The sequence below is a fragment of the Apaloderma vittatum genome, unplaced genomic scaffold (genome assembly GCF_000703405.1).
Source record: "Apaloderma vittatum isolate BGI_N311 unplaced genomic scaffold, ASM70340v1 scaffold18615, whole genome shotgun sequence".
NCBI lineage: Eukaryota > Metazoa > Chordata > Aves > Trogoniformes > Trogonidae > Apaloderma > Apaloderma vittatum.
In genome coordinates this window covers 18,856-44,118 of record NW_009717851.1, presented here as the reverse complement: position 1 = coordinate 44,118, position 25,263 = coordinate 18,856, and the positions used below count along the sequence as shown (strand labels likewise).

Genomic DNA, 25,263 nt, shown 5'->3' with positions numbered 1-25,263 from the left:
CAGTGCCATTTATCTTTGAATGCGACCTTCTGCCAGAATTTTTAGATATTTCTCTAAAGTTACCAAGTGAAACAAGTTCTTTCCATGTTACTTTGGCTCTGTTTTCCAGTATCATACTTGTTCTAATTACGGGAAATGTAAAAGAACACCCGTACTTGTGATGAGATAATTCAGAATGGTTCGTTAAAGGCATGAACTTCAGCTTCTATTTCTGCCGCAGAAGCCAGACTGACAGGGTTTTTTTCTGTTAATTCTGAAGTAGTGTGATTGTATGGACCAGAATGAGCCAATGCATCAGACTTTCCGGTTCTAAAGTGGAGATTTTTGGTGTCGTGTGGACTAAATGCATTAAGTTCCTTGAATTTTGCCGCTGCTTTGGTAGCAGAGCTTTTCATTTATGTGTCCTTTGACTTGCCCCTCAGTGTTCAATATATTTGTTCTGACTCAAAGGCTAGATTTGGGGTTATGCCTTGGTTATCCTTATTCTCCATCCCACTTGAACTTGCTTTGTGATACCATTTCAAAACAGGTAGCAAAAATCTGATCATGTGAAGTCTTTTGTGACATTTGATCATTGGAAATTCTGGTCTGTCGTATTTGTTGGTAATTTTCTCCCCTTTCCTTGCAGCTCTCCACTTGTTGCAAATTTCTTGCATGACCTCGCTGTTGTTTACTATTCTTTTAGTTAAGTCTAAAGCTCTTTGGTAGAGATTTCCCCCTTCAGTCTGAGAACCAAAATTCTCTACTGTTCCAGCCTCTTGCGCTTTTAACTCAATTGCAGGTTTTCTGTGCTCTTTGAGCCATCTGAACTAACAAACAATCTTAGAGACTTTGTGCAGACTTGTCCCTTAGAAATCAAAAGCCTTAAAGACATGGTTTGGTTCTTTTGGTGCATCTAAATACTTGATTCACAGCTACTTCACAGGGGACTGGTTAGCTCAGTGGTTTGAGCGCGGTGCTGACAACAAAGACAACACCGATATCGCGGGTTCGATTCCCGCTCGGTCCCCATGTGTTGCCTGGTCTAGCCGAGAGGTGGCGTCCCTGCCCATGACAGGGAGGTTGGACTAGATGATCTCTAAGGTCCCTTCCAGCCTAGGCCATTCTATGATTCTATGATGATTCTATACTTGTTCAAGGTTATTCTTACAATCAGTACTTAGGTAATGCCCTTGTTACTCATCAAAACTATAGTAGTACATGATCTTCCTTCTTGTTTCAGTTAATCACTTGATAAGGAAGTGTCAGCTTTCAGAACCTGGGGTCTGGTTTTGCTTAGCAGCCATTGTTTCTCTCCCTGATGTATGGGACATTAATATATATATTTTTCTCTTAAGTCCTACGGGACTCTCCATTCAAAATTTGTCTCTGTACGAATCAGTAATTCTGCAACGGAGTCTGGCATATAGCTCTTAGCAGTCTTTGAAAACCTACTTGTTTTAATCTAACTTTATTTCTTTACAGAAAGGAGTGGGGAAAAGAGTAGGGACAGTGACAATATTTAGTGCAAAGGTTAGAATGACCAGGATTGGCCGAGGTGCTTGAGGATTAGGCGTTTTAATGACCTAAACTAATCAGGAATTTTGGCTTTCTAAATCTTTGAAAACAGCACTCTCAATAAAACATTTTGTTACAGTCTCAGAGGACAGAGTATTTTTCCGTTGTCAAAATCCATTACTTACTGCCATTAACTTCAGCGTTCCCTTGAAGTTTGGCAGGACTGTAGCACAAACTGGAAGAAAGAAAGAGAAGACAAATCTAATGACATTTATTTTCTTTTTAAGGAACAGAATCTATAGATACTGAATGAACAACAGAGGAGACTGGAGAACCTTCTGCTGTTTCCATATATGCTGCTAATGTATGTGTAGCTTAGTAGGAACGCAGTGGTTTTTGGAAGTGTGAATCCTAATATTGTGTATGTGTTTGATTGTAGAAATTACTGCACAGTCAGATGCCAGTGAGATTCGACAGGACTGGAAACCAACATTCCTTAGTAATGAAGAGTTCACACAGTTAATGTTAGAGGTATAGTATTTCTGTTTTTCTGGGAATAGAATATTTCCTCAGAGGAATTTTTCAGTTTGATGACATAACTTTTAATCTTCATTTTTTAATTGTAATCATGCATTTTCATGAAGATAAACAATCAAAACTCCTGCGTGTGCAGTGTAGCGCAAAACAATTATAACAGAACAAGTCCACAAATGAACATATTTATTGTCAAAGTAAAGTGGATATTTTAAATTATCAACATAAGGAAGGTACTAGTTAAATAAGAGTTGTTATGCATAATTTAAAATCTTAATTTTAAAAAAGGCTCAACACATCCATGTAACTTGTGAAGCAATAAGGTGTTCTAATTTCCTTGCTTGTCACACTTTCCAAAAATGCATTTACTTTGCTAAAGAAGGTTATACAAATAGCTGGATTACTACTAGAAATAAGCTTTCAGTATAAGCTATCATTTCCTTGGGAGTGAGGGTAAGACATTTCTATCTTGCTAATGAAACAATTTCTAATGGTAGTTAAATGAAATATATTAAAGTAAATGATCAGGCACTTTTAATTTTCATTCCATAGTTAAACCTTTTCTTTGGGGCACAGTTTTAAAAAATACAAAGTTCTGATTTTTTGTACTTAAAAATTTTTAAAAACACCTCTGGGATGACTTTGCATATTTTTTTCCAACAAGTTAGTGAAGTAGTTGCTTCTGTTTTTCAAGGGGCCTTTGTAGCTCTTTTTAGTGTTTCTTAAGTCTTCTTACAAAATATGTGTCCTCAGCTAGTTACTGTAAAGCTAGGACAATATGATAGAAGAAATTTTTTCAAAGATGTGCTATTTAAAATTTCCTATTTAGAAATACAAGTCTGTCATGATTTTATTTGGTGGCGTTCAACTGAAAGATAGTTACGTTCTGTTCAGTGGAAATAATTTTTGAGTTAAGTAGAAGATGGGGCAGCCACAACTGTATCTCAGTTTTCAAGTCTCAGTAAAATCTTGGTACAAGTTTGGTTTTGGTTTTTTTTATTTGGTTTGGGAATATTGAGATATTAAACACTGAAATTCAGTGATTTCACCACATCTTTTACTTGTTCTTCTCTTTATTTTTCCAACTCTTCTTGCTTTTGTCTTTAGGTCCTTTTTTGAGTTTTTGGTGTTTAAAATGGTGATAGAGTTAAAAATAACAAGCAGAGTGGGAGACGGGGGAAACTGGCTAGCTGTATGTGGACTTGCATCTGAAACCACAGATTATTTAAGAACAGAACAGTATGAGAATTGCAAAGCTTGTAGCGTGAAAGCAAGACTAAGACATTTTAGTAGTGAAAGACATTCTCATTTTTATAATAAACCAAACTAAAATTAGTGTAAATTGTTTTCCATGTTGAGTACAGCTTAACATTTTTAATATGTTCTGTTTCTTTTTATTTAACTGCCCGTTATGTTTAATTTCAGGCTCTTGATGGTTTTTTTTTAGCAATTATGACAGATGGAAATATAATATATGTGTCGGAAAGTATAACTCCCTTACTTGAACATTTGCCAGTAAGTACAAATCACTTTCAGTAACATACCAGTTTGTCTGTGGATTGTGTTCTCCTCCGACTGCCAGTTAATTGCGAGCCTTTCTGGCGTTACGGAGCAGATGTACACTTTGTTCTAATGTTTCTGCTTTCTCTTCAGCACAGCTCCTTCCTACTGGTCGGTCGCCTGTATTTAATATTTCCTTTGGAAATGCCGAATGCAGTCAGCGCTCTGTTAGGCAGGATTATAAAGTGTCAGACTGGCCTCAGTTTCTCTTCAACATAACTAACACAGTTGACTGCAGGAGATGCTTTACAGCTCACACCTCTCACAGGCTCTGCATGAGTCAGAAGAGTACTGCTAAAGAGCTATATCCTTGGCAATTTTTTTAAACTACTATTTTACTCCTTTCTTGCCAAAGAACTCTTATAAGAAGTACTTTGCTGCTGCTTCTGCTTTTTAAGCTAGATATATACTTTGGATTTCATCACATTCACTCATCTTTAATCTTGGTGGCATTTGCTCACTGGTAAATTTAACATTTTTATGGTTACCTTTGAATACTACTCTTCTGAAATGAGGCAAATTAGTACTCAAAGATGCAAAGAATTCATGAGTGAAATTGAGTTATTTTCTAGAAGAGGACAAGTTATTGCTAAAGACTAGTTGTCTTACTGTGCTTAGAGTATAAAACTTGGTGTGGCGTATTTAAAAATGATTCCTTAAAACACAAATTCTTCTAGGGATATCAGCCTGAGAATTTTGAAAATTGTAATATTTTTTTTTTTTTTAGAAAGCAGAATTTGCCAAGTTCTCAGAGTCACATCTGTTCTTTGCTTTTAGGTGTACTTTATGTATTCTAAACATACATTCTGTGATCCTCTTTTTCTGAATCCTTAATCAAATGCATTTATGCATGTAATCAGTTGTTCAGTTTTAATGCATTCATGTTTGTTGTTCCCGGTTTTTTGTACATCATTGCGGAACTAATCATAAAATGTATTCATAAAATCAATTGCAATTGGATGTAACTATTGGTAACACAATAACCCATATAATGTAGGGAGCCACTGTCTTTTGTTCTAAGATATTATTTCAATGTATTGGATGCCACCAACAGGTTACAGTGCCCTAGAACAACACTCAGTAATTTTTAATTAAAATACCCCTTTTCTTGGAGTTGTTGCATCCCAGAGTGATTAATACAAGGTCCATTGCCCTTTAAGGTGTATGTATATCTGCTGCTTTCGTGATGTTTGTCATTAAATGGCCCGGAATGTCAAAATTTAGACAGATCAAAGTGAGATTTTTTTTTTTCCTTGCAGAATATTCGTGTGTATTCCAGTAGGTGGCTTTGTTGAGTCAGTAATATTCTTCTGAACTGTGGAATTGTTTTGCATTAAAGTAGAAGACTTTGTGACACTGTACGTCTTGCATTAGTTTAATGCTTATTAAATCTTTTTCTTTCAGTCTGATCTTGTGGATCAGAGTGTATTTAATTTTATCCCAGAGGGGGAACATTCAGAAATTTATAAAATATTGTCTTCTCATCTGCTGGAAAGTGGTTCATTGACACCAGAATACTTAAAATGTAAGTAGTTATTGCGGGTTGACTCTGGCAGTTAGGTCGGCCCCAAACAGCTGCTCGTTTGCTCTCCCTGGTGGGATGGGGAAAGAATCAGAAGGGTAAAAGTGAGAAAACTTGCGTGTTGACATGAAGACAGTTAATAGGTAAAGCAAAAGACACATGTACAAGCAAAGTGAAATAAGCAATTAATTTGCTGCTTCCTATAGGCAGACAGGTGTTCAGCTGTTTCCAGGAGAGCTGGGCTCCATCGTGTATAATGGTTACTTGGGGAGATGAACACCATAAGCACAAATGTCTTCCCCTTCCTTCCTTCTTTCCTCAGCTTTTACTGCTGAGTATGACCTCATATGTGCTAGGATATCCCTCAGGTCAACTGTCCCACCTGTGCTCTCACCCAGCTTCTTGTGCACCCCCAGCCCCCTCGCAGGCGGGGCGGTGTGAGAAGCGACAAAGGCCCTTTGCACTGTGTAACCATCGCTCAGCCATAGCTTGAAACATCCCTGTGTTATCAGTGCTGGTTTAGTCACAAATCCTAAACACATCTCCATGTGAGCTGCTACGAAGAAAACAATCTCAGGCAAAATCAGTACAGTAGTTGTGTTATAAATAATCTGCTTTGTATTACATATGATCAGTTCTTTTTTTTCCAGTATTACTTAAGCAGAAACATAAGGGTGACCCCTGAAGAACAGAAGCAATTTTGTGGATTTTTTCCATCCCAAAGAGTAAAATTTTCAGTGTTGCACTGTATTTCATTCTCTGACTTTCCCATGTATTAGAAATGTTTGTCTTGTTTATATAGCTTCTATTTTGACAGTTACAGCAGTTGGCAAAAATAAAAACATAGCAGCCTAATGGGTTTTGGAAGTGCATGCTTTAGTTAAGTTTAAGGCAGCTACTTCTTTAAAATAGCTCTCGTTTTCTATGTCATTAGCATTCAGGCTCTTTGTGCACAAATTCTAATGTTCCTTAGGTAAGTTAGTATCATGCTGGTTAAGAGCAGATGCTGTAGCCATTTGTAATCACAGCACTTGGTATGCAGCTTAATTTTTCCTGCTTCGCATTTCATGTTGCCTGTGTGCTTCATCAGACATGTAACCTATTAATTTCTTTATTCTTTTCTCAGCAAAAAATCAACTAGAATTCTGTTGCCATATGCTCCGAGGAACAATAGATCCAAAAGAGCAACCTACGTATGAATATGTAAAATTTATAGGAAATTTCAAGTGTTTGAATAACGGTAAGTAATTTCAACGGTTATTGGAGTAGAATACTTGGGTGACTTCACAGCTAAACAGGCTTGGTACTGCTGTGCAAAATTTAATGATGAACTAAAATCAGTCTTTCCCACTGCACTTAGAACTCATATGTCCTCATCCAGTTCTGAGTAAAGAAATCAGAGGAAACGGAAATTTAAAAATCTAACTTACAAAGCAAGATTTTAAAGAACAGAGGAGAAAGAGTAAGATAAAGACAAAGGAAGTTAAGTATTTTTTTCTGATGGAAAGAGCAAGGACCTGTAAACTTAAATTGCATGAAGAAACTTCAGTAGAAACTCTAATCTGGACTTGGAACTAAAACCAATTAGGCTTGGAAAAGCCTGGCAGCATTTTGGAGTTGCCATCATTAGAACTTAGTAAAGAGAAACTACTGGAAGTGAAAGATAAGGTTAATCTGTTTTGAGGTCTAGTCCATCCTTTGCCCCCTTACGATTCCATCCACCTCTGTGATTCACTAAGTGGGATTTATTTGTTCTCAGCTTGGTGTCCTGATTCTTTCACGTGCATAATTGTTGTGACTTTGTTCTGTTGTTCAGAACATCTTCAGGTTATGGCATCTGACCATGATGGAGTCCTAGAAAACAAGTCCCTCAGAGTTCAGGAGAAAAAGTTAGCCAAAGCTGATACGAAAGAGAAATTTTAAAGATATTTTTGAAGAAGGTGTATTGCAGTCATTTTTAGTAGTTATCAAGAGGGATTAGAATTAGCTTCTTACAACTTCTTCATCAGATAATATCCTATTAACTGTCATTTTAGTTCTTTGAGAATCGTAGTCGATAGTTGTGTTCCCATTACTATTGTACAACTGCTGTTCCTGGGCATATATGTGTTAATATATATATATAACATGTAGCGGTTTTTTTAATGCATGTTGTGTTAGAAGCAAACCACATCTGATAAATATTGGGCCATTTGTCTTGTGGTATTGCTGCCACTTTCCTCCACTTTTCTTTGCAATGTGGTTTGACCTCTTCTCCTCTCTCTTCCCCCAGTCCCCAACTCAGCGCACAATGGTTTTGAAGGAACTATTCAGCGATCACACCGGCCTTCATATGAAGACAAAGTTTGCTTTGTAGCCACAGTTAGGTTAGCTACACCTCAATTTATCAAGGTATGTATAAATGAGACTCCTTTTGTATAATTCTTATATGAAGGAAAACTTCAGAGAGAATGCGTTTCAAATATTATTGATGAAAACCGTCAGGGATTTTATTTTATTGCACCGAAAGTGTCTCTGTTTCCTGCTTCACACACAAATGGGTTAAACGTTATGCAGAGCGCCAAAGGAAGTTCTTACTGTGAATGCCATTTTTCAGTAGTCATAAAAAAGAATAATAGGCAAGAAATAAATTTAGAAGTCCGTAGGAACGTAATTCAGCAGGTTTTACTTCAACAAAATGAAAGATAATGTTGAGATTCCACTTTCACTGGAGAAATTAATAGTTTTATTTGAAACGCTGATGTGAGTTTTATGTTGCTGATGGTCTTGCAACAGACGCAAATCTGGTAGTTCTTAGTGAAAGCTTGTGTTACTTGGAGAGTTGGGTTTGAGGAAATAGAACTCTTTCATTTTGTTTCAGGACTGTTATTCAGTAACTCAGTTGTTCAAAGAGACCATTTTGTTTAACTGCTAAGATACAGTGAAGGTATCTTTCCAAGTTGAGAATTTGATGGGTATGAAATCTGCAGTTTGCTAAGTATAATCCTGTTGCTCACCAAAATCAGTCAAAATAAATGTTCAGGATACGGTGCAGGATAGTCTGCGATTGTGATTCAGATTATATGTTTTATACAAATATATTGATCAAGGTACAGGATAATCTAACATTTGTTGTTGCAGTTGTAAAGAAATGCCCTGAAACGTGTATGGCACATGGTTAAGCTGCTGCCTGTCCTGCAGAACTCTTTGAACATTTACATGTTTTGCCTGTGAGTTGAATGTCTGGAGGTGAAGGTAGTTGGTGGTACCCTCTGAAGACGTGGTCTATATACTTTGCATTTTGAAAGCGTAGTAGGGAGCCTGTGGAGAAATCATATAAAATTATTCAGTTCTGTCAGGCTGAATAGGAATTGGATCTCTCCAGACTGCACACCAGAGACAGTTTCTTGTTTATGTTTCCTGAAGCCATGGAAATTTTTCATCTGATTTCCGATGCAGGTCTAAATAATGTTCTTCCTCTTATGCCTACAGTTGGCAGAGGTGTTCAATGTGTGGTTTTTGCTTCATCAGATACTTGGGGAGGGGAAAGACCATTCCTGCAGTATTTGCAAATACTTTGTGATTTAAAGTCTTACAGGTTAGAATGTACTGTAGTAAAACTGTGTTTCCTACTTCTGCAACAAGACATGTGGAAGTTGAGGAACAACCATTTATGATCTTTCCAGTTTCTCAGTCACCTGGGGGCAAAAGCCTTGCACATTATATATACTCTGGCCAAAGTTTCATTCTTCTACCTCAACTTCTGAGCCCCTAGTGCCCAAGGACAGTTTCATGTTACGGAAGCTCTAAGATCCTCTGAAGAGTTTCAGCTAGTGCTCTTCTTCTGCAAAGTCTTCAGAGTGAAGACATCTAATCTGACAAGACTTCTGTGTCCTCCTTTGTTACGTTCTCTTATTATTGAGGCTAACATTGACTGGACTCAGTAAAGTGTTATGTCAGGAACTTTACCATCCCGGTAATTTTTATTAACAGATGCATGACACAGCCAGTAATGAGATATGTATTTTAGTGCTGAATTGCCTTATATAAGGTAGAAACTGCCTTCTCATCTGCCAGTTTTTCTCTTTATTTCAGATGGTACACGGCTCTGTTATTTTGGGGGTTTTGTTTGTTGGTTTTTTTTTAATTTAGAACGTAATTTCTCAAGGAAATACAGTGCCTTTGCAAAAAGCGATGGTATTTGGGAGAATAATCTCTGAAAGTTTACATTTTTATTTTCTGTGTGTGACCCCACCATTTTTTAAAGAAAATGTGCCAGAAATACTGCTCCGTAGTGAAAAGATTTGACTCTGTGCATTAAAACGTCTGTCTTGCGTTTTGGCTGGTAAATAATTGAATCCTAGCAAGAAGGCAGGACCAATCCAGCCAAAAGGATTCCACAAGAATACTTTTTTGTTACAAATGGAAGTTCTTTCTTTTCCAGACACCTTGTTGACCACTTCAGCAAGATGCCTTGTTGAATAAGATAGCTTCTGCCTAGGGTTATTTTACAGTGGAATATCTGCAAATCATTAATATAAATGTATTGAGTAATCAAATACTAAACTGCTGACAGCTCCTCTCTAGCAGTGGTGATTTTACTGTGATTTTACTGCCTGCACTTAAGTTAAAATAACTTTTGTTTTGATTTGTGCCAAAATAATTAGATTAAAAGAAACAACAAATCAAAGGTGTATCTGAAGCATATATGTTTGCTCTGTAATTTCTTTTACTTTGCTATGAGTGGAGCTTTATGAAATGCTGTGATCTTAGGGAAGTAGATGAGCTTTGGGTTTTTGGGTTAGTTTCAGTTTTGGAGGTCAGGTCTTGCTAACTGGAGGTCACGGCAAGAGTCGTAAATCTGTCCCAGAGTAGTTTTGTTCCTTACCTCCATGATATAGCTCACTTCCGAGTCATTGTCTTTAGATTTTACACTGATGAAGGTGCGGAAGAAGCGTTGCCTAAATATGTTTGCTTTTTTCTTTCACGGAAAGAGAATTTAGAAATATCCATTTAAAGAACTGCAAATACCTATTTATTAAAGTATTCATGTTATAACCTGAAAGAGTGAAAGGGAAGGTAGTCCCTTTGCAGGAATAACAGTTAGACTTCTACTGTATTTTTCTGCAGGACTGATTTAGTTACAAATGTTGGCAGAGCAGTGGCGTGCTCATCTGTCCACATCTGTTGTGAATATTATGTCGGGGCAGCTTATTGTAGTCTTGAGGATCCTGTTGCAGTATTTGATCATCAACAGATTCCACTGTGTTCCTGGCAATGGAAATACCATTGTTAGGTCCTACAAGTGTGACAAATGTGTACAGGTGCCCCAAAAAGAAGAATTTACTGATCTCTGGTTTTACTGTAATTATTTAAGGTGTATATGTGTAGGTATCATCATAGAATCATAGAATCATAGAATGGCCTAGGCTGGAAGGGACCTTAGAGATCATCTAGTCCAACCTCCCTGTTTTGGGCAGGGACGCCACCTCTCGGCTAGACCAGGCAACACATGGGGACATCCATGTATTCCATCATCCATCTTTCTCTTCTTAAGGAGTTTCCACAAGAACCTACAGGCCTGGGGTACCTGGCCCCGTTACTGCCTCGGTGTGAGGCACAATACTTGGGGGCATCTTAACCTCTCTGCGAGGGGGCAATAGAAATCGACTGACATGCAGCAGGTGCACATACATCTAAGCAGAATGCATTTTAAACTACATACAGAATACTGTTGTAATAGCAGAAATATTGTCATTCTCTTGCTTTTTGTGGGTTCTAAGCGTAAGAGCAGTGTGTCATTTGTGGTACGTGTCTGTACTCTCAAGCCAGTGATTTTCTCTGTATTCACTAAAAGGAAGAATCCTATTCTTAAACTCAAAACAACGTCACTGTCTTGCTAATGTTGGGTTTTACCCCTGATAAGCATATATTAAAATCAAGAGTGTCTGGTGGGAGTGTTTCATCTCTTCTTTTGCTTGTTACAAGTTAAAAGTGTAACTGCAGGAGCTGTTGATTGCTGCTTGTGCTACCGTGTCTGTAAATACTGAGCTTGAGTTTAATCTCACGCTGGGGTTGCTCCATTTAAATTAGCGGAGCGTCACCCTGGCGCAGCTGGGATTAGATTCTACCTCAGTACTCTGCCTCTAAACAAGCAAAACCAATGAAGCTGTCTAAAAATAACTATTGTGGAGTTACCTACTAACTTTAGGTAAGCCTGAATTTCGAAAGAGCTTATGCTTTAGAATAGAGCAGTTTTGAGAGAGATTTTTATTTTTTTACTTTTTAGGAAATGTGCACTGTTGAAGAACCCAATGAAGAGTTCACATCTAGACATAGCTTAGAATGGAAGTTCCTATTCTTGGATCACAGGTGCAATTCCTTCTATGTATAGCAGCAATAGTAGCTGAATCACAGTGGTGGCTGTAATATTTGGCGTTCACTAATCACCGTTAACTACTCATAGCTTGTGCTGAGTTTAATTTTTAATTTTTTTCAGAGCACATACTGTAAACAAGAAAACTTGTATAATGACATAGTTTTGTTTGGAGTTTTTGTGTGAAAATAAAATGACATTAATTTTTGTATTAATTAGGGCACCTCCGATAATAGGTTATCTTCCGTTTGAAGTTTTGGGAACATCAGGCTATGATTATTACCACGTGGATGATCTAGATAATCTGGCAAAATGTCACGAGCATTGTGAGTATGACCGAGTTGCTAAAACAAGCAAGTTTGCTTTATAGATGACCAGTTTAAAGTTTGTTAAATTTTAGGGAAATTTTGTAATGAATTGGAGTGAAGCGTTTGTAGTCCCATTCATCTGACATTATTGCACTGCTGATTTTCTTTTCTCTTTAGATACAGAACTATGAAACAGATTTCGTTTTAGCTTATAATTTAGAATTTTCATTGTAGTAAACTGGAGAGCACAGCACCATGACTAATACTTCTCCAGCAATTCCAATGGCATTTAAAGGGCTCTGTGATGTTTAATAAATGCAAAAATGGCTTAAACGTATAATAGAATAAGCTTTCTATTTAGCTATGTTTTTCTTTATAAAGCCGTATTTAATTTTTTTGCACATAGATTTTTCACAATATGTAAAAAAAAATCACAAAAATCGAAATTGGATTCTGCATTTCTCTCTCAACGCGATTTAGATTTTTCTTTTTTTCGTTTAGAATGCTACAGTTTTTAAACCTGTTCTAAGACATTGTCATAGTACTAGATTTAGACATGGTTTGAGGTCACATAAAGCTGGGAAATAATTTGTGTTATGTAATTGCAATATTTACAGACTGGAAAGACAATAAACTTTATTCTTGACTTTTATAGTAATGCAGTATGGGAAAGGGAAGTCATGTTACTACAGATTCCTTACAAAGGGACAACAGTGGATTTGGCTACAAACACATTACTATATCACGTATCACCAGTGGAATTCCAGGCCAGAGTTTATTGTCTGTACGCACACTGTTGTAAGGTAAGGTATTTTTTAAAAAAATGTATATTAGAGAAATTTTAATGCCCTGGGAGGTGTATTGATGGTCATTTTGGTGGTAGAGAAATCACAGCAGTTTAAAAAATCATTGGAAAAGTTCCTCAGATATTTTGTAAGCAAGATTGCTCTGAGAAGTTTGTTTCTTGAGGTATGTTGTGGTTTTTTTAAATTATTCAAGAATATAGTAGTCATATTTGTTTCGTTCTCCTAGTTATGCAGAAGTTAGAGCAGAAAGACGACGAGAACTTGGTATTGAGGAGTCTCTTCCAGAGATAACAGCAGATAAAGTAAGTGTCGTATAATTTTATTCTATCTCTTCTTTCTTTCATACTAAAAAAACATGTAAGCAAGTACGCAGCAACAAGAGGTGGCTTGTCCTGTTTTGGATAAAATTATTATTTTGATCTCTAAATAATATGAGTATTTAAAACTATCAGGGAAGTCTAGGAAGGCTGTCTAACTGTGTTCTGCCCTGAACACTTACCGTCCTCTTTTCAGGCATTCATATGCATGTAGTTATGAAATGGCAACATCCAGAAATCCTTATTAAGATCTGATTTGTGGAGAATTCTGATTCATAAATGAATGATCTTCCTTACTGGAAGCACCCATAATCTGAAAAACCAAGGTCAACACACAAAAATGGCTTAGAAGGAATTCACAGGAGGAAAGTGGAAGCTGTTCCATTGTGTGACTCTGTCCCAGTTCCTAGAAGCATATAAAATTCATTTTGAATTAACGTTCCTGTAAGCTCAGTGAGTCTTAGATAAGCCAGGTTGTGCAGGTGCTCTGTCGTGTTTTCCCCTGGCAGTTCAGAAATGTTTTCCTTTGGCACTTTTCACTTTTCCTCTGACAGTGTGCCTTCTTGTGCAATTAATTCATCCTTTCTGAAAATTATAAGCAGTTTGCACATTACACTGGTGTTCAGAGTGAACTGAGTTGCTGGAGAAGGGGGTCAGCTCAGCAGTCACTTTGTAGCCGATGGTGTGCATCCATTTTGGTTTCCTGACTTGTATGGCTTTGGTCTGGTTTCTTTTCCAACGACAAGAGCTGCACATGGAAACCGAGCTTACAGATATGAAAGAGGCTACTTCTGCACAGTCACCTGTGTAAGGGGGTTGGTTAGACACAGCAGGGTCTTAGGTATTTGCTAACAGAAATGTATGTTGGTGTTTTTGTCTTTTCAGAGTCAAGACTCTGGGTCTGACAATCACATAAACACAGTGAGTCTCAAAGAAGCACTGGAAAGGTTTGATACCAGCCCCACACCTTCTGCTTCCTCCAGGAGTTCAAGAAAATCTTCACATACTGCCGTATCTGATCATTCATGTAAGCATCATCTGTTTAATAAAAATGCAATCACCTTCCTAGTGAAGGCTTTCTCTACTTTACTGACTTTAATTAAATGGGTAACTAGCAGTTAATCATCATTTTATGGAAAGTGTGCAAATAGAAATGTCCTTCTTGATGGCTCGGAGGTCTACTAACCACTCATTTTCAGAGGTTATATAGTGACTTCTACTTCTAGAAGTACAATAGGAGACCCTAGGACACCCTATTTCAGCCCATCAGATTGCATTATTGTTGGATAGTCCGGGTGAAAAAAAACAAACATCAAAGCCCTAAGCTCTTTTTTATTCATTAAAATCTTCCTGCTGTTTGATTGTTGGGTTGCAGTATTGAGATTACTGTTAACATGTCTCTTCCTGTTGTAACCCTGATCATTGTCAGCAACACCAACTAAAATGACGGTGGACACTAGCACTCCTCCAAGGCAAAGCTTGTCTGGTCATGAAAAGACTGCACAAAGAAGATCATCTCTGAGTAGTCAGGTAACTCTTCAGAGAAAAATTTTTTACTTAATCACTGTAATTCACCTTTAAAAAGTATTATTAAATCCATATGACCTTTGGTTTATTTCTTTTGAAAACACAAAATGTAAAATGTAACAGTTTCACTTGGAATACGGGGCTATCACAGTTGTATCATCAATATGCAACTTCAGCATACTACATTTTAAGAGAATACAATAATTAAGCATATAAATATTTTTTGGTGTTAGGGTTGGCAAGATTGGGTATGAATCTCTGCTTTTACTCACACATAATTTCTTTCTATGATTCTGCATTGTGTATATATATATATATGTGTCTATAAGCAATTATAGATATCTGTATCTAAATTGCCAGCATAATGCTGTGTATGTCCCTGTAGAGAATTCTTATAAATTTATGACTTTAAGAATATATGTGAACACTTTCTTACAGTTGCTTCATGTACTTGGTGCTCATGTTCCAGGCGAACCAATACATTCACTTCAAAACCAGAATGGTTTTTTAAATATATATTTTTAAAAATTACTAGTTCATGAATAAATAAAACTTCTAAACTTGCTGAAAACATTTTTCCCATACTACAAATAAGACTTTTAAAACGGTTGTAATTTTAATTTCTGTCTTTTCTGTTTTATACCTACTGCTTTTATGTATTTTTGGCACTGAAAAATTATTATAATGTATGCAATCAATTGCTCTCATGTCCTTAATTCTCTAATATTTCAGTTGAGGTATTTTAGGAAACATTTACTTGTTGTTATATGTTCATGTGATGCTGTTTTGGAATTGACACCTTATGTAAAGAAATATTTAATGTCAAATACGAAGTTCATTTTCTTCTAGTTGTGGAACAATTTTTTTAAATCTTAGTCTTTAAGCTCCCAGTCTCTCGGACAACCAGTAGCACAGCCAGCGATGTCTCAGCCTGCAACTTTGCAGCTCCAGTCTGGCATGTCCCAGGTATGGATTAAGTTGGTTTAGTTTGGTTATTTTAACAGTCTTTTTCTGAATATAAGATTAATTTCTCGTTCAGAAATTGAGTTCTTTGGTGCCAAAGTCACCTTTAACAGTATTCTCTTGAAATGAGCAAATTCCCCAATTTGACACTTCTCCTTTTTGTTTTTTTTCTCTTCCCATTATTTATATGGATATAGTTTTTAGCTGTAGCCATGAGAAGCACAGGAGTAAATGCAATTTGAGATAAAATACTTTATTAAAAATCCATCAACTATGCTGGTAACTTTCTCCGCATCTGCCTGTAACACCAGGCAACTTTGCCCATGAAACCCTGGTGTGAAATAAGAACAGTGGTATCAGGTCTGACTGAGGATCTGTGGCCTGCAGATAGGATATAAATATCAAAACTTTATATTGACTTGTGGCCTGTAGCAGATGTCTGGGAAAGAATGTAAGCGGCACACGTAGTTTCTCTGTGGGCTCAGCCTTCAACAGTTTGTGACTGAGGGTATTTCAAAGTTAATTGCGCGTGTTTTAGCTCTGAGCGAATTTTTGGGGGGTAAACTGGTACAATTTTAATTTTTAACCTGAGAGAGCTTTAACATCTGCAGCACTGTGTGAATTAATGAGGCTTTTTGTAGAGTGTTGGTGATTTGGACACCAGTCAGTTTCTTTTGCTATGGATTTTTGGTTTTAGTTCACCACTTCTGACGTGAATTCTGAGACATTTTCATGCTAATGTATTTGTCCTCAGATTGTAGATATTAGCAGTTTAAGAAAGCGTTGCTTGATTTCTTTGCTGCTGTGGAGGAATTGTATTGACTGCTTGTAAAGACAATGTTGTTATTTTTGCTTAGCTCTTAACTTACTCATTGTGCTACAGCCTGTGTTTCAGTTTTCAGCTCAGTTAGGAGCTATGCAGCACCTAAAGGACCAGCTAGAGCAAAGAACACGCATGATAGAGGCGAATATTCACCGGCAGCAGGAAGAGTTGCGTAAGATTCAAGAGCAGCTTCAAATTGTCCACGGTCAAGGACTCCAGGTGGGTTAGTGTCACTCTTACAGGTTTGTAACATCTGCAGAGAATTTCAGCATTGAAAATGAGACTTGGGCACTTAATTCTACAAGGTGATCCTCCCTGCCCTTGTCAGCTGCCAGCTGGACCTAGTGTGCATAAAATCTGTAGCATGCAATGCTGCTGTTCCTGAGGTACCTGCTGTTTGGCTTCTGAATGGATCTGGAAGTGCCCCAGTGTATCTTTTCGATGCTGGGGAAAAAAAAGAAAAGCCTAGCTTATGCCTAAACCTACATGTAAAAAGGTACAGCGTTGTTACTTCTTGAAAAGTTTTGCAGCCAGTAGAGTATGAATCCAGAATGTGCAAGATTAGCATTTATTTCTTCATCTAACTTGAGGGCGTCAAATTCATACCTTTTTTTTTTCTTAAGAAACTGTCCTGTCAGGCTGTGCTCCTCCTAGTGAAGTGGTTCTGCTTTGCATGGCATATACTGAAGTAGTTACTGACCCAGAAAGACGAAGCAGTCTAGAGGATGCATTACTCATTCTAGCAGCTGAACACCCGACGTCTGTATTTTAACCAGCATGTTTTTTTCCCTAATTTTGTCATTCTCTTTTCAGCAGCTATCTTTGGAGAAAACAATGACCCTATTGTTTTTTTCCAGTTCAAAAAAAAAGCTAAGCAAAAGAAACCAAACCAAAAAATCCCCACAGCCAAAACTAAAATACAGCTTAAGGAAATAATCTAAATATGTTCAGAGTGGATTGTGAATAACAAGTAGAAATGCATACTTCCTGGAAGTATTCAGTATTTTGTTTAAATCTAAGTGCTGCATATTCTGCCTTATTACCCTGTTTTGTTATAACCCTGGGCCTGATTTTTCTAAAGACTCGCATATTTTTGTGCTCAATTGAGTTTATGACAACGATGTTGGAAAGTTTGGTGTAGTCAATATGATTTCTTGATTCTGAGTGGAGTTTACAGGCTTGGTGCTCTTCCTGGATCCACTGATTCTGAGATTTTCTTCGTTCAAATTAGTTTCACTGCTAGAGAGCCTACAAAAAGAAATATGATCTCAAATCCGTGTTGTCTTTAGACAGCTGTAGACTACATTACAAGTTAGTCTCTAAATAATACTTCTTCTTTAAGAACAAACATTAAACCTTAGTGTTTAAGTCTCTAGAAATCAGGATTCTGATTCTTTTTGGTTACAACAGAGTCTCTGAATACTGACCCTGTGTGGGAGATGGGCCTTTTGCTCTTGGTGGTTGCAGTGCTGTTTCACCACTTCTAGTAACTAAGATAATTTAAAATAAATTAATATTGATTTAAAATAATTAAGTTCAGTTTCTCTTAAGCATCTTGAAAAATTAACAGATTTTTCTAAAAAGCTGACTTGTGGATTATTTTTTTTTTAAGATGTTCTTGCAGCAGTCAACTTCTGGACTCAACTTTGGTTCTGTGCAGCTTGCTTCTGGAAATTCTTCAAATGTTCAGCAGCTGACGCCAGTAAACATGCAAGGTCAAGTTGTTCAGACTAATCAGACTCAAAGCGGGATGAACACAGGCCATATAAGTACTCCGCACATGATACAGCAACAGCCTTTGCAGAGTACTGCAACACAGGTAAAATTTTCACGGTTGACTTTGCTGGATAGGATATATGCTCAGAACTATGGCTGAAACACAACAGAAGCTTCCCTGACATCTCCCTCGCAAACTTTCCTGAACAACCTCCTTTGAGCTGTATGAATTTCTTCATGTTCCGAGTTTTACAACTGAAATGTGTTTATGTTCTTGACAATGCAATTTCAGATCTTCTTCTTATTTCAAGACTTAGGCACGTAAATAATTAATAACAAGCTTTTTTGAAAGACCAGTATCAATAAAACTTGTAGCTTGACTATCTTTTGGAATGTCAGTGAATTTTCTGGTGACAGAATGCATAGCGTGAGATTTGGACTAGGTGAGCTTGAAAGCCATTGTCCAGGCAGCAAGTAACTAGAAACGTGTAGGAGCAGGACAATCATATATTGGTGCTTCTGCAGTTGACTTTTCTACTTGTCAGCAATTTCAGTCAGATGCCATACCTGTGTGGCGTCTGTAATGTAATAGCCTTTTACTTCTACGAGTTCATTCAATTTTTTTTCAACTCCATGTAAACTTTTAAAATCCACAATGTCTCCTAGTGAGCTCTACAGCTTTATTTCCCATGAAATACATCTGGTTTTTAAACTTGCCACCCAAATTGTATACTGGGAAACACGTCGAGCAGCTATTCACTTTTCATCTTTTCAGGGATTTCAAAGTCCTCTATCACATGTATCTCCATAGAAGCCTGTTGTTCTCCAAGCTGAATGCTTCTGATGGGTTTGACCATCTTGTGTATGGAGAATCCTTATACCTCCAATCTCTGTGGTCACTCTCCTCTGTACCTTTATCCAAGTTCCACACTTTCTTCCAAGATTTGGGAAGAGGCAGAGTAGTGTGTCTGCTGTCCAGTGGTGGACAGTGTTACCATTCCAGCAGTAAGCTAGTACAAAACTTTCAGTTAAGACGTGATGTGCACTTTGTAGTCCAAGTCTGGCACAGAGATGCTAAAGGTGTGGAAAATAGGATCATGAGCAAGCAGTATATGAGTAGCTGCAAAATTCTGGAAAAAAATAACCTGAATGGGAGAAGAGGTTAATCTAAGAGATTTTCAGATATCCAAGGGCCAGTCCCACTTCCAAATCCTCAGTGACTAGAAGTACCTCTGTACTTTAAATTAAAATTTGTTTGTAAGAGAAGAACATTGGCAGTTGTAAAGTGTGGGCAATGACAGTGAGAGAGACAGCTGTAGTACCTCTCTATTTTCAAATTACTATCTCATAAAATGTTTTTTCTTTTCAGCATAATCAACAAAATGTCCTTAGTGGACACAATCAGCAGTCTTCTCTTGCCAGTCAGTCACAGAACACAGTCTCAGCACCTTTGTATAACACTATGGTGATTTCTCAGCCAACTACAGGAAATGTCATCCAGGTTCCTTCTAGCTTACCACAGAACAATAACCAGAATGCTGCTGCAGTCACTACTTTTACACAAGACAGACAAATCAGGTAAATCTTCAGTATTCACTTGAGTTCCTATAATGATACGCTTACTTGGCTACATTGTATATGAAAGGAACTAAAGTAACAGGAAAAATAACGGTTTGTTATTTTAACTATATATGTCCACAACTGGTAAACTAAAATTCGCTCCAAATAACATGTCTGCAAGCTTACCAACACCCATGTTGTTACAGCAAAGTATGAACGTGACAAACCTACATTTCTCAAGCACACACGGTGCTCCATTTTTATTTTCATTTTTCCTAAAGGGACTCCAAATGTCTTTTTTCTATTAACAGATTTTCTCAAGGTCAGCAACTTGTAACGAAACTTGTGACGGCCCCAGTAGCGTGTGGAGCAGTCATGGTACCAAGTACTATGTTTATGGGGCAGGTGGTGACCGCTTATCCCACTTTCGCTGCCCAACAGCAGCAGCCACAGACTTTGTCAGTAACACAACAACAACAGCAGCAACAGCAGCAGCAGCAGCAAAGTCAGCAGGACCATCAGCAGCAGCAGCTCACCACAGTTCAGCAACCAGCTCAGCCACAGCTGACCCAGCACCCCCAGCAATTCCTACAGGTAGTGCAGCGTTTGCTACGATTTTTTCAAAGTCCTGACTCTTCCAGCATTGCTCACTTATCCTAGGGGTGCTTTATCTGAAAACAGAGCTCTTAAAATAGTAACCTGTGAACAGTCCTGATGCACGAGAGTTTTTTCTGTAACTGTTCTCTAAAATCTTACTATTTAAAGGAGAGATAGACTCTCCTGCAATTGCACTCTACGCTTTATCCTATTTTATACCTTATTCCCTTCGAATTGCTGCTCTGGACTGAGCATGGGATGAAGAAACAGATGCTTCCCTTTACAACAGCTTGCATTTTCTTCGCGTTCATATATTGATGCCAGAAGGTGCAAGAGGTGATCACAAACAGAGTTGATTGGTCTGGAAAGCAGCATGCAGCTCCGAGCAAGACATGGCTGTGTAAAGTGAGGCATGAACATCTGTCTGAGCTACAAGGGAGTCTCAGCAGCAAGTAACCCTGTAAGCAGAGAGAAGAACCTTGGTTTAGTAGAGAAACTGGAGAGATTGGATCAAAAGAGAAGGAAAGCAAAATCCAAGGCATTTAGAGATAGGAAATCTAGAAAAGAACCAGGAGGTAGAAAGAATTGATGGGGAAGTCTGTTGCCATTTGTTGTTTGTAATTAATCGCTGGCACGTAGCTCACCCAGGAGGTGATGTTGGTAAGGGAGATGTAGGGGTAGCTAGAACATTAGAGAGGAGACGCCTCCAAGAAGACACGAGTTAAAAAAACTTGAATTTGGCCTCTTGACATCTCCTCCAAAGAAAGATAAAGCCCGTGCCGTTAACATTATGTAGTTTGTGAATATTCTTTAATTACTCTGGGAGTGTTAAATTTATTTTTTTACTCTTTAAGAGTACAGAATTAAGAATCCTTGTCTTGCAAGTACTTCTTACTATGTGTGGTCCCCCGTTTGCACTAAATTTGGGGTCATGCGCATAAGTGGAATATATACAAATGCAATTGATAATTGGAGGCTTAAGATACATTCATATGCACAAGGATTGGTTACGGTTCTGTTTAGGGCTGAGTAAAATTAGGTCATAGACAGAAAATACTGACTTGTTGAAAAAAGAATCTGTCATGGGAACATACCAGTTTCAGCCGTGAATCAGGCAAAGGCTTTTCAGCTGCAAGTTGACTCAGAAATGAGAGCTGAAGGATACCTAGTGATTCAAATTTCAGCCCTCATTTATGTAGTGGAGACTCTTGAACTGGATCAAACCTGAGTGTGGATTTGAATACGTTCCCTGACAAGTCAGATAAATACAGTAACGACAGCGCTGTTTAGTAGGTTGGCAGTGGCTGTATCTCTGTTACTACATTTAAAAGTTTGTACAATTTCAACATAATTTCAGTGAAATAGAAGATTTGTGAAAGGCGAAGATCTCCAAAGATCTATTCCCGTTGTAGAAGTTCTTTCGAGACAAAAGTTTGATATTTTTATTATAAACTATTCAAGCGCTTGAATTGGAAATTAAGTAAATGCTCTTTAAAAAAGAACCGAGTTTTTTCCTGCCTCTGGTCACTGGGGCTTCTTTCAGTCCGATTCTGTAGGTGCGGCAATCGATGCAATTTACCTTCTGCTGCAGAACATGTTTCAGGACTGAAATGCATCCAAGTGCATTTCTCTCTGTTGATTTTCTTCATGTTTTGGTTCTAAGACTAGTGTTAAAACTAACTGCTGTTTCCAACAGTCGTAAGACTGCTTCAGAGGGGATGTTTGGGTCTGCAAATACAGCAGTTCCTCTGTCTGTTTTGGCTGTGGGGGATAAAAGGGATTTGGGGGGGATAAAAGTGATTTGGGGGGATGAAAGTGATCTGGAGGGGATAAAATTGATTTGAGGGGGATAAAAGTGATTTGGGGGGGATGAAAGTGATCTGTGCCAAGTCAGGCACTAGTTTTTCGTTGGCCTGCAGTGGCAGCCAGCTGCTCTTGTTCAAACAGATTCCTTAAGCCCCGTTACGCTCTTGTGGTTTGAAATGAAGACAAATTGCCCTGTGTTCCTGCCCACTATCACGGGAAATGACAAATACCAGTTACAGCTGCTTTATTAATCGGCCAGAGGCTCTAATTAACATTATTAGCATGAATTCATCTTTGCATTGTTTGCTCAGCTTAAGTGACTAAAATCAGAAGTTCGTTTTGACCAAACCCTTAGGAAAAATGGGGAAAAAAAATTGTTCCTCGGTGAAAAATAATCTGTTTTCTGTTTCTGTGTTGTAGACATCCAGGTTACTTCATGGAAATCAGTCAGCTCAGCTTATCCTCTCTGCTGCTTTCCCACTACAACAAAGCACTTTCACTCAGTCCCACCACCAGCAGCATCAGTCGCAGCAGCAACAACAACAACAACAACTTTCACGACACAGAACTGACAAGATGCCTGACCCTTCCAAAGTCCAGCCGCAGTAGCGTGGGGCTCTGCCTCTTTTTCGAAGCCAACTGCCGGGAGGGGGCTGCTCCTTGAAGGGTTGCACCAAGGCTACAAGAGGTAGCGATACGGAGGCTTTCTAACACCGTGGTGTCAAGATCTGCTTCTGACTTCTGGAATCTGTTTAAGAAAAGCCACAAGGTGATGACGGGGACGCGGCCAACTTTGATAGTTGCCCCAGGTTTCTGTGTCCTAAAGGATTTTGCTGCCATGTTTTAATTTGCCCGGGTGAAATCTCAAAAGGTGACTGAAGTGAGAGGGATGCTGAAAATATCGGTATTTTTATCAATCCTGTACATTTTTTAAAGTATTAAAACGGACACGGAGCAATTGTTTGAATTAGCAGAAAAAAAACCCCACAAAATGCCAGGAATATAGTCCAAAAACCATCTAATTTTTTTTCAGATGATTATGGGACAGTAAATATTTTGAAAATGTCGTGTGAAATCCAGTTCTCTTGTACAGATGCTGTAAAATATTGTGTATATGTCTGCATAAAAGGAGAAAGAGCAAAATATTTTATATGATGCATGGAAATGTAATCTGTTATTTGTAGGTTTGAATATGTTTCCCTAAATTCTCACGCCATACTCAGACTAATGTTTTCCTCTGTTCTACCCTTTTGTTTACAACATGATGCATCCTTGTTATCACCCTTAATGTGGGCACAAGTCTCTCGTTTGCGCTTTGTCTGTGATGTCAGGGTTTGTTCGGTGAGGTATATAGTGTGTCGGTTAGTTGACTTCTCAAGGTTAAATTATTGATGAAGCTGTTTGAACGTGATTGATCATGCATCAGGGTTCAGGACATTCAGATTCATGAATATCATCCATCGTTTCATAATTAATTCATCGTTTTATTTGAAAAATAGGAATTTGCACTGCTTTCTTGCGGATGGGTTGGAATTTTATTCCCCAAAGCTATCTTTTGATATAGTTAATAGTTGGAAATATTTATGTAAAAGGTTTAAAAAAAAAAAAAGACAGTAATTTTCAAGAATGTTTGAGTTATAGGAGTAATTTGCACAAAAATATATTTACATTTAATAACCTTTTGGGCACTTTTTAACCACTTTCTCTGTGGTGAGAATTGTAACTTGTTAAAACATGTTGGAATCTTTTTATTCTCCTTCAAAAATTAGTCAGAACTAATTCAGGGTCATTTTAACAACGACAACAAAACCCATAGTGCCTTGATTTTAATTCAGGTGATAATGTTGAACATCTTGACTTAAAATGTCTTGAATCTGTAACCATTTTCAATTTTGAAGTCTTAGTACGTTGTCAGCCAAACGTGTGTAACTACTTCATAGATATTTCTGCATCGTGTCGATTTTAATAATGGTCTAAGCTGAGACCATGAGCATTTTGGAGTGATACTCCCCTAAACACTAGCCAGAAACAAGAACAGTCTCTGAAATTGCAGAACTTGAAGATCAAAAAATCTAAAAGTATAGAACTCCTTTTACAGGAGTAGGAAGAATAAGCTGATTTTTTGGGTTGGTTTTGGTTTTTCAATCTTTTTTTGTAGCGTTTAAAGCATGTTTTGGGGGAGATCACAATTGCATTTAACACTACCAGGCAATTAATTTAAGAGATATCACTGAACTAAGACTTCAGAAGGCAACTTCACTTTATAAAGAAAATAAAAAGATCCAACAGATAAAATGTGCTATTTTAAGTAAACGTTCAGTAGGTTTTTGTGGTACTAGTTTGTAGAAACTAGAACTTCAGAGGAAGATGAATAAATGCTGACAGATCTGATAATTCAAAACAAAACCAGTAAAAGCAGTTGAAGTTAGTACTAGGGGGAGAAAGCTGGATTAATCTTGAATACTGAGGAGGAGTTGAATGAATGTAACCAAATGGTGACGGACTATTTTGTACTATGAAACAGTTTGATTGTATTGCTGGATGAACCAAACCCGCAGGAAGGTGAAATACCAGTTTAGCCGAGTGTGTGATGATACAGTCGGTTGCACTTTGGGGCTGGCCTTTGCCTCTGCACATGTCCCACCGTTAGACCTTCGCTGTTCCCCAGTTCTAGAAAGCAAGAGTTTGGCGCCAAAAAAGCACAGTAGTGAATGAGGAAAAAAGAAGTGTGAGGAACACGGTACCAAAGAGAATCGGATCCTTCCTGCTCTGAGAAGCCTCTCGCAACCTGGAGCAAGGAACAGATGCCAATACCAAACATAGCAAGGAGCACTTCCCCTTCTTCAAAGGGATTTCTGGCATTCCCTCGGCTGGAATAAGCGTCAGGAAGCTGTTTCTGTACAGTTCTGTGCAAAGAAATCCTGCCTTGCTCTACTATCCCTACCACCCCATTCCACCCGTTTCTAAATTAAGCTGCGTTGACTGGAGGTCTGTGCTATCAGTACCTTTGCTTAATGGAAAATAGGTTAGGTTACTATTTTTTTTAACCAATCACAATAATAATATAGCACTAAAAAAAGAAAACTGGGAGAGCTTTAATAGTGCTGTTAGAACTATTGAATAGTGGTAAAATAGGTTTATTAAGCTATTATACTGATAATTACAGGAAATAGAGATACCAGCCAGATGGTTAATGATGCAGCTTTTTATCTAAAGCTTCATTTAAACTTCTCTTCCCATTTCCCCCTTCCCAAATATTCTGGTGTGCTGCTATAGGTCTGTCGGTAAAAAGGCTAAACTAGGCGAGAGGGAAATTAGTTGGCGACAATAGCATGGCTGCTGAAAGAGAACTATAAGAAACGAATGCTTTGA

General features: G+C 37.9%; 1 protein-coding gene across 1 annotated transcript; it reads left to right on the top strand.

Annotated features, from left to right (window-relative positions):
* Positions 1-1,936: 1,936 nt before the first annotated feature.
* Positions 1,937-23,491, top strand: CLOCK (clock circadian regulator; the record flags this gene model as incomplete). The annotated part of the gene is made up of 17 exons (XM_009870065.1): positions 1,937-2,028; positions 3,457-3,546; positions 4,996-5,116; positions 6,240-6,353; positions 7,386-7,504; positions 11,382-11,464; positions 11,688-11,794; positions 12,432-12,579; positions 12,809-12,884; positions 13,785-13,926; positions 14,329-14,429; positions 15,303-15,392; positions 16,273-16,431; positions 17,825-18,031; positions 19,298-19,506; positions 19,800-20,082; positions 22,312-23,491. Coding segments are annotated over 17 exons (2,330 nt in total), but the record flags the coding sequence as incomplete, so codon positions are not given.
* Positions 23,492-25,263: the final 1,772 nt, after the last annotated feature.